General features: G+C 40.4%; 1 protein-coding gene across 1 annotated transcript; it reads left to right on the top strand.

The window, feature by feature from the left end:
- The first annotated feature begins 2,382 nt into the window (after positions 1–2,382).
- On the top strand, positions 2,383–8,085 carry LOC116821638 (nuclear receptor subfamily 0 group B member 2-like). Its single transcript, XM_032774991.2, has 2 exons — positions 2,383–3,028; positions 7,800–8,085. The coding sequence occupies exons 1-2, from the start codon at positions 2,458–2,460 to the stop codon at positions 8,051–8,053; spliced, it is 825 nt and encodes a 274-aa protein (XP_032630882.1). The 5' UTR covers positions 2,383–2,457; the 3' UTR covers positions 8,054–8,085.
- The last annotated feature ends 2,310 nt before the right edge of the window (positions 8,086–10,395 follow it).

Raw genomic sequence — 10,395 nt, forward strand, 5'->3', positions numbered from 1 at the left:
CCATTTCTGGGGCAGTTTTCTGTCTCTTCTCTTCTTTCTCCTCCTTAAAGGAAGAATCTCCCAACATAAACATCACGCAGATGCAAATAACAGGGTATGTTCTTCAAAACTCAATGAACTAGCACAGAAAACCCAATTCTAACTAGGGTCAAGTTTGTGGGTTTGCAATATGCTTGGAATACGCCTTTTGCAGAGCTAAAACTTGAAGTTAAACAGCACAATTGATTTTCTTTAAGACCGGCTAGGATGTGTCTATAAAGATCTAAATGTGGAAAATATATAAATGTGGGTGCTTCATAATAAAATCTGAATAAACTTTCCCATATGTAAAACCAGATGAGAGAGCTCTATGCAATGGAGAGCTCAAGCATAATTTTCCCCTTGTTAAAGATTCAGTTCATTGTGTTCACAGTGTTTGTTTTGTTATATATAATGCTCCTAATGATGTATTTTAGCCCCTTAACTATAGAAGGAATGGCCATGATCATTCCTGTCTACTAGCTCTGTTATAATATAGCTAAACAGATCTGTGTGTCACCAGACTTGTACTCTATTTTTTTAAAAAAACTGACATACGATTGGTAGCAAATAGGAAGGGAAGAGACAGTATGACACATTGTTTACTTTGTTTTCAGCAGTCAGTTCAGAGGCACCAGGCCATTATGTGGGCCATATGCCAACTTGGCTGCACAGCTTACAAGGAGACAGTGGGAATGGGTTGAGCCATGCAGCAGAGGACTAGGAGACATTTATCCAAAACCACCAAGCATTTTTTAGGTGCCTCTGCTTTTATTTCTTCATATGTTCTGTATATAGGCTAATGGGATGAGTCCCTGTGTGCTATCTTGGATATGACCAGACGTGAAATGTAGGTGGAAGTACTGCCATGAAAAACAGTAAAATTTTTGTTTGTTTTTCAAAATTTCCCATTGTTCTAAATAGAGCTGTGTGAAAATGGTCAGTGTAACTTAGGGTGACCAAACAGCAAGTGTGTAAAATCAGGACAGGCAGTGGGGGGTAATAGATACCTATAAGAGATAAAGCCCCAAATATCAGGACTGTCCCTATAAAATCAGGACACCTGGTCACCCTAGTGTAACCCCCAAGCCTCTGGAGACTGAATTTCAGGTTGCGTTGCAACATCTAAATGCAGGCCTTTGTAATCAGAAAAAAATTAACTGCAAAGGGGCCTGGTTCTGAACATACAAGGTCCCATTTGCAGTTGAACCTGGGCCGAACGATGGCTTTGCATCAAAATCATGTATCATTGCGACTCTGGCGAAATCTGGCACCTTTGACTGGATTTGGATTTGGAACCTGAGACTCAAAATGAAAACTGAAGAAGGGTTTTATGATCAAACCAGAAGGAAATATCTACAGCAATTCATAAAGCCCTAATAATAATTATTACAATTTGGGTTTCTTTGGTGCTTTTTAATCCAAACACACTCCCCAAGGTGGGCATGTTTCCAGTCAGGGAAAATGAGACACAGAGCAGTCCAGTGAGTTGCTTCATCTGATAGACATCTATGTATTTAATGTAATAAAAATTCTTTACTCCATCCTGCTGTAGCGCTTGCTGAGTAACCATTTTACCTTACTGATGTTATCCCTGATTTTCCCCCTCTAACATTTTTGCTCACTTTATTGCATCATGGATGAAATTAGGCCCCAGTCCTGCAAACACTTAGCACATGCTTAACTTCATGCACAAGTGCAGGTGTAAAAACCTCTGCAGGATCATGTTACCTTTCAGTCTAGCACACTTTGGTGCTCTGTAAGAAATAAGCATTACTAATTATAAAAGACCACACTGCCTGCAAATATATCCCTCTCATGTTTCAAATTTACAGAAATCAAAATTTTGATTCACTGAGATCAATCAATAGCATTAATATGTATAAATACATTTCTGCATCTTGTTTTGTCATGGACATGCACAAGGTCAATGTATCTATAAAAATACAAGTAGCTTGTTTCTGCAGTTAGCATATTTTTCTGTTGACCTTCCCCTCAAGGGCAAGCTATATATGATACATAGCCTGCAATTGTAAAAATATCACTACGATTGACAGCATTAGAGTCCTTGGTGTCATGGCATGGGGACAGTCACTACAAAATTGCAGTGATGCCTGACAGCACAGAATACCTCTTCTATTGTTATATTCCTCAGTCAACCAGCCATGGCTCGCTCATTCAGATAATTTCAGTCATGCAAGATAGTGGGATTGGTTAAGCCACGCCTTGTTTGGCTGTGAATAAAACCACACTGGAGCAAATAAAGTTCAAGGTAGCTTTACAGCTCAGGGTCACATTTCAGTTCAGCTAAGTGTATAAAAAGCACACAGTGCCTAGCTGTTTGGCAGAAAGACTCTCTTGCACTACAGCAGCATAGTTCTGCATATAATATCCTGATGCAGTGAGTGCACTGCTCAGGAAACCCTCAAGGAAGTGGGTATGGCTAGTCAGTCACCTGAGAAGTCTAGAAAATGCCAGTGTGAGACAAGTCATCCCCAGAGCATCCTTTACCAGATCCTTAACAAGGAAGAGCAGGATGAGACCAGATGGCATGCCCAGTACTACCATCCTTGCTACTCGATATCAAGTGCTGGCTGTCCCTGTGAGGGGAACAGGAAAGTTGCCCTCAGAACTCCAGAAGTCACCTGCATGAGAGCTTCTGAAGTGCTCTTAAAAACTATAACTTTTATAAGAAACTTGCCTTCTTTTTATCATTTGCCCCAGGAGGATCAGGCACTTCTAGTACAACAATGCTGGGCCCCTCTCTTTGTCTTGGGCCTGGCACAGGAGTGGGTGAATTTTGAACTGAAAGAGATTTCAGTCCCTAGTTTGTTGAAAAAAATCCTTCTCAATCAGTCTCTGACAGATAGTGACAAAGTGGAGAACTCCTCCCTGGGAGCATCATTAGCAGACGTTCAGAAGATGAAGAATTTCCTGGAGAAGGTCTGGAAGTCGGACATATGTGCAAAAGAATATGCCTATTTGAAAGGAATTATTCTCTTTAACCCTGGTAAGTTCCATGGCAATATTTACAGACAAAGGCACAGCTAAATGTGTGTCTAAAAATATTTTAAAATCTATCTGCAAACAGATGTTCGGATTTTTAACCTGATTTCTGTCATCCTAGCTAACTACTTTCAAAATCAGCATTCAGCAATGTAATTACTTTTATTCTGAATTTACTTCTGGTGATATCTAGGTTTATATATGCTCACCCTGTTACCCTTTGTAAAAACAAATGGCTTTAAAAAAGCCCTCTATTAAGAAATTATTGGGTCATATAAACGTATTGTGTCACTTAAAACTTTGATTTCCAGACTTACGGACAGAGATAATATAGCTGTATTAAAAATGTGGGAGGGATACATGTATACAATTTAATATTAGACATATTGTAACAGGACTTCCTAAATACCCAAAATATTTATTAAGAGACAAGATAGGTGAGGTAATATCTTTTATTAGACCAACATCAGTTGATGAAAGAAGCAAGCTTTCGAACTCCACAGAGATTTTCATCAGGCCTGAAGAAAAGTTCTCTCTCTCACCAACAGAAGTTGGTCTAATAAAAGATTTTTCCTCACCCACCTTGTGTCTCTCAGATCTTGGGACCAACACGGCTACAACATTGCAAAATATTTATTGTTGAGAGCACATCAACAAATCAGATATCACACAAACTGCGGGATCTGAGCATTGTGAGTAAGGCACCTGTGGGATTGCATTGTGTTGCAAGTTGTATAGCGTTGTTGTTTTTTAATATGTTGCAGTTTGAATTTAGCATTCTCTACATCACTGTTTTTACAGCTGGATCCCCTGTACAACAATCACTAAGAAAACTCAAAAAAGTTATGACCTTCTCACCCCTCATTGTTAGGGAGAGAGACAAGTGAAGCTTATCCTTTGCAAAGGGGGTTGGCTATTTCAGCACCACAGAATGAATTAGGCAGGAGGGGCCTGATCCTAAGTCCCCTGAAGTAAAAGGAATGACTCCTGTTCACTCCAAAGAGCTACAGATCAGGGCCTTGACTCCATCAATAATTACCATTCAAGACACAACCATCCACAATGTGCTGTATTTCGGGCTGCCCCCAGAAGAATGCTTGAACATGTCAGCTACAGCAAAATGTCTGTCCATTTAGTGACATTTGTTGCAAGAAGCATTGTAAAAGTGTGTTTTAGAAGCAGCACTGGCTTCACATGTGTTTTCAAGTGGAATTTGAGATGTGGTTTTCATTGTTAAGGCCCTTTAGGGCATCTTATATTGTCTTGTGAATCCTGGGATTGCATCTACATAAGAAAATTTGAACCAGTGAGATTTTTGCTTGCTTTACTGTGAATAATTTTCAGTTACTGAACTTCTGAAAATAAATCCACATTATGGGAATGCAAAATCACCTCGTGGTTTACAAATTTTAAATAGTTAACAGACTTTGCCCCTCTGAAGAAAATATTCTATTGGGGAAACTGGGGCAGAGACATTAAGCAATTTACTCAAGGCTAAAATTAGAATTTAGGAGCCCATGGCTCATATTCCTGTGCTCAGCCTACTAGGCCATTACTCCTTCCCCTTACTTATTTCAGTGCAGATTCATCTGTGCAGCTCTCATTTTTGGGATTATTGTATCAGTAGTTCTCAGAAAAATTCCACTTGCCAAAAGGTATTTAGTATGTAAGTTCAACCACCTTTTGCATGGCTGCCTCTGCTTCAGTGCTTGATCCAAACTTAATGCTCTGCAAGTCTGAGCTGTGAGTTTTGAACAATTACTACCATCCATAGTGCTTATTACCCATGAGGGTTTTTGGGGGCAGGAGCAGGATTGGGTGATGTCCAGGCAGGGTGCTCAGTATTTCTAGAACCTATCAGAGTGCCTCATGTTGCTGCACAACAACTTCTCTAGCTGATTAAGGAGCAGTGTTTGTCAGGCTTTGAAGTTAACACACCCAAGGAGGGGATTAAGAGAATGCAGGAGAGTTTAAAGCCTGGAAAGACAAGGCTGAGTGACTCAGTAGCAATGTTCTGCATTGCCAAACAGAATACTCATAGTTGGTACTTATTTGTCACTCTCAGGGCCAATCACAGTCTGTGGATTGGGCTCAGACAACACGCCCTGCCCCTTGTGGAAAGGAAAAAGCCTCATATCACTCAATAACAATCCCTCCAACAAACGGCACGGCTGTGTTGGCTTCAAAGGGAATACCGGTCACTTAAGATATCCCTAGTAAGGAGATTAATGTCTTGGATATACAGCCTTTGCCAGGAGAAAATGTGGGGGAAAAAAAGAGGGTTAAGAAAATCCTAAGGCTTCCACTGGGATGTGTAGAGAGGCTACTATGTAAATTATGGCCCAAATCCCAGGGGGTGGATGGAAAATGCTCCATATATGTGAACAGTGAAGCTAAATTGCTCTCAATTACTTCTGACAGTGCACTGAGAAACAAACACAGTGATGAGACTGAAATAGTGAAAATAGCATTGTTATTACACCAGTGCCATCTGCGATGCTAATGTTAGGACCATGTCAGGGGTTCTGTTATAAATGTCATTTTTCAGCGGCTTATAACTTGGCTGGGGACACTTATACATCAATGAATCTTATTGCACACAAGCTCAAGCCAAGTGATTTCTTTGTATTAATATTTATAATGTGAAAACATTGGTTTGTTACATATAAAAAGAGGGAACAAATGAGAAAATGTAGCAAGTTTCAGGGAAGAATCCATTCTGAGTAAATAAAGTTCTTGATATCTTGCTTCCCACTATAATAGTTAGGGTTTTGACCTCTGCTGAGAGATTGCAACTCTAGTTACCCAGAAATCTAGGATGGGTGTAAAAAAGAGAGAAAGGGACAAAAACGACTACTTTAAACCCTTTGTTTCCAGTTACTCTAGTTGCAGCAAGGCCTCTTCTCCTCCTCCAGCTCCTATGGCTGGAGAGAAGATAGCATCTAGAATCTCTGTTTAAAAAAATAATCCACACAGTTCAGCCATCTGGAGTAAACTCCAGGTTACTAGACAAGACAGTGTAATCTCCAGCACTTTAAATTCTTAACTGTGGGTGCGATGCTCCTCCTTCAGAGCCACATATACAAGATACGCATCACGCATTGATCTCCCCATCCATGCAGGAGTGGGGTCCGCCCTTTTTTGTGGCACTCATCCTCCTCTGGACCCTGCAGAAGGCACTGCTCTATGGGCCTGAGATCTGTGCTGGGAAAAGGGGTGTTGGACGGGCTTGCAGAGGCAAAGGGCAGGAATGCTAGACTGCAGACCAAGGACAGGGTCAAGGGTATATACATCATTCCTAGTGTAGAGTGTGAAGATTCCTTGGGGGGAAAAAAAAAAGCCTGGAGTTGCACCATTTTTGCAATGGCCCACCCCCTTCTCTGGGGCTCCAGGGCAGGTAAAGGCAGGAGAATTCTACTGAAGCTGCACTGCCAGTGACCAGGGGACATAACCAGAGGCCAAAGTCAGTGCATGAGTTTTCCCCATGGATTGCACTGGGATCCACACATATTGTTGGGGGCCTTCAGATCTGGGGTCACACTGCGTGAACTTCTTTTGAGGAATGGCAAACCCCCAGATGGAATAGTCTATGAAGAACTAGATTCTTTGGGGAGATTTTCTCTTCATGAAGCCCGTCCCATGGGATTTGTCTTTGGGGTACAATGGAATCATTAGATATGAGAATGGGCCACATGGAGTCAGGCAAAGAGAAAATGGCAGCCAAGATATCTGAAATTACAGAATCTATGTTAAAGCAAGCTCAGGGCCTTTGTCTGGGGAATTTTGTCCCTTTTCAGGTCACCAGAGCCCCAGACTCTTGGTCTTCAAGGGCTTGACCTCTGATTTTAGTGAGGTTTGTCACATATTTTAACTGTAAACATCTGCTTAGGTTTAGACTGCGTAGACAGGCCCTTAGGCCTGTCTAAGCTATGCTGGGGGCCTCTCCAGCTTCAGAAGCAGCCAAGGACTTGGAAGACACAAAGATGGTGTAAACCAATGGTTCTCAACCTTTACAGATGACTGTACCCTTTTCAGGAGTTTGATTTGTCTTGCGTACCACCAAGTAGTTTTTAAGTGAAATGAAACTTACTTAAAAAAATCTGACATAAAAATGCAAAAGTGTCTCAGCAGACTATTACAAAAATCGCTTATTTTCTCATTTTTACCATATAATTATAAAATAAATCAATTGGAATATAAATATTGCATTTCAGTGCATAGTATATAGAGCAGTATAAACAAGTCATTGTATGAAATTTTAGTTTGTACTGACTTCAGTAGTGCTTTTTATGTAGCCTGTGGTAAAACTATGCAAGGATCTAGATGAGTTGATGTACTCCCTGGAAGACCTTTGGGTACTCCCAGGGGTACCCATACCCCTGGTTGAGAACTACTGGTATAAACCCACCTTAGCTACCTCTTCCCATGGGCTATAAATTCTGTGCTGTCTGTCTTGGAGGTACAGCACAGAATCTGCTGCTGTATGTTTAATCTAATTCACTTCCCTAATATTGTCTCTTTTTCTAAAACTTCACTTTTAATATAGTTGTCTGGGTGCATTATACTGGGTTTTAAATGCTACACAATATTCGCTAAAGCTACCTAAGCATGTTTTCCCATCCTTCTAAAATGAGTTAAAAAACACGATTTTTTTTTTTAAAAAAAAGACAATAAATACTCTTAGCTGGAGGGATGGATACAAACTATTACAGAGGATACATCATAAACTAGTTTTACTCAAAAACGCTTTCCTTGTTTTATTCCTGTTTTTACAGAACTGCCTGGCCTAAGATTTCGTCACTATGTGCAAACCCTGCAGCAGGAAGCCCAGCGCACTCTGATGGAATTTAGCTCAATGATGTACAACAGAAACCTTGGCAGATTTGCTTGGATTCTTGGGCTGCTCACCAGCCTCAAAGCCGTTAATGCCGAGACTATTGCAGAACTCTTTTTCAGACCTATTTTAGGAGAGGTCAACCTAAACGAATTACTTCTAGAAACCCTGTATTTCAAGCAAGACTTACTTTAAAAACAAAAATACCTTTTTGTGTTCCTAAATAACAAAAAATATGTAAGAGGGGAAAAGGTTTTATGGTCAATATATTAAAGGTAAACATAGATAAAAATTAACTAACGTAACATTACTATGTATTTTTTAGTAAAACTAAATGTAATCATGTAAACTTCAGACTAAAAAACATACTAACTATCAGTTCATAAATCTGTGTGCCATATCTGGAAGAGATTTGTCCTAACATACCACGAGGAAGTTTGCAAGGTATTATCATCATCTCCAATTGCTGTAGTTCCAACTGGGTTATTTCTAATGTTCATTTTCACAACCACTTAAAAAAAGTGTTTCCTACAAGCTGATTTGGCAGCAATTTTTGTTTTCAGAAAAACTGCTGAGTTTGACCCTACAATAGCCAGATCCATCTGTTTATGTACCCATCGATCTTGATCAGTGATAAAATAAGGATAAGCCCTGCCCCTTTGCGTGATGTAATTCCCTAATTCCTATTGTCTTAAACCAGCACTCTTTTGCATTTGGCTGCTCCCTTAACTCCATCCTTTCTGACTCTTGATCTCACCTCTAGCCCCTCTCCTAGCTCTTCTCTGTCTGAGCCTGCCCTCCACACACTTCTGGCATCTATCCCCATCCCCATGACCCAAAATGTCCCATGGCCTCCCTGCCTAAGCTCTTAGCCAATATGAATTACATGCCTGTATGGCCAAGAACCTTTGCTGATCATTAGTGCTACCCTAGAAACAAAGAACAAAGTGAAAAATCATGAGAAAAGCTCAAAATGTAAATATAAGGAGATAGGTTTCAGAATAGTAGCCATGTTAGTCTGTATCAGCAAAAAGAATGACGAGTACTTGTGGCACTTTAGAGACTAACAAATTTATTTGGGCATAAGCTTTCGTGGATTAAAACCCACTTAATCGGATGCATACAGTAGGAAGATATATATGTATATACACAAAGAACATGAAAAAATGGGTGTTGCCATACTAACTCTAACGAGACTAATCAATTAAGGTGGGCTATTAGCAGCAGGAGAAAAAAAACTTTTGTAGTGATAATCAGGATGGCCACAACACATTACTGGCATGAAAATCCCTAATGGTGACAAAGTGGAGAGGCCATGGCTTACGTACTCAAAAGCCCAGAATGCTTCATACTGTTTTTGTTGCAAACTCTTCCAGTCTAATGTTCCAGCCACATTGGGTTCTACAGGAACAATGGACTGGAAAAGTCTGGCTAGAAATCTGGCATGCCATGAGAAAGCAGCAAATCACCAGAGAGCATTCTACAGGTGGAAAGAGCTTGAGATGAGACCAAGGTTAAAGGCCACCATAAATGGTCAGCATCAAGAGAAGATTGCATCAGAGTTTCTTTATTGGCAAAATGTTCTGAAAAGGCTCCCTGCCATTGTGAGAATGCTTGCTACCCAAAACCTAGTGCTGCACGGCACTTCAGATCTGCTGTATGTGCCAAAGAATGGAAACTTCCTTAAAATTGTGGCACTAATGGATGAGTTTGATGCTGTACTCCAGGATCATCTAAGAAGAGTCACCACCCAAGAAATGTACACACACCATTACCTTGGAAAAACAATTCAAAATTAGATCATACAGTTACTGGCAAACAGAAGATTGTGGCAGATCTGAAGTCAGCAAGATATTACTCTTATTCTGGACTGCACATTTGGCATCAGCCATATGGAACAAATGACTTTAATGGTGCATTTTGTAACAACAACAGAACCTAGTGAAAACGTCCCTGCAATGATGACTGTCAGAGAGCATTTTCTAGAATTTATTGACATTGATGATACTACAGGAGCTGGTATGACAAATGTGCTTCTTAAAAAGCTGGAAGATACAGGAATTGTGACAGCTGACATGGGAGGTCAGGGCTATGATAATGGTGCCAAAATGAGAGGAAAGAACAGAGGCATACAGACACGAATCCAAGAGTTAAACCCTCAAGCTTTTTTTGTCCCATGCAGTTCTCATTCATTGAACTTGGTGGTCACTGATGCAGTAACAGTTTCTAGTGAGGCTGCTGAATTTTTTAAATGTAATTCAAAGCATCTATGCATTTTTCTCTGCATCAACTCATCAATGGCAAATTTTGAAGAAACATCTGGGAACATCCTCTTTGACACTGAAACCACTGAGTGCCACATGATGGGAAGGTCGAGTGGAGGCAATAAAGCCTATCAAACATCAAATTGGGAAGATAACGGCAACTATGGCATCAGCTATCGAGGATAATGCTATGACAGGAACTGTTCATGGGAGAACAGTGGCAGAGGGAAATTGAATCACCAGAAACATACATAACTTCAAATTTCTGTGTGG

This window comes from Chelonoidis abingdonii, chromosome 3 (assembly GCF_003597395.2).
Source record: "Chelonoidis abingdonii isolate Lonesome George chromosome 3, CheloAbing_2.0, whole genome shotgun sequence".
Classification (NCBI taxonomy): domain Eukaryota; kingdom Metazoa; phylum Chordata; order Testudines; family Testudinidae; genus Chelonoidis; species Chelonoidis abingdonii.

Bases quoted from the DNA above. Each gene is read 5' to 3' on its own strand.
- LOC116821638 (XM_032774991.2), top strand. From the start codon at position 2,458: ATGGCTAGTCAGTCACCTGAGAAGTCTAGAAAATGCCAGTGTGAGACA. The intron at 3,029-7,799 runs GTAAGTTCCATG...CTGTTTTTACAG, and splicing joins AATTATTCTCTTTAACCCTG to AACTGCCTGGCCTAAGATTT.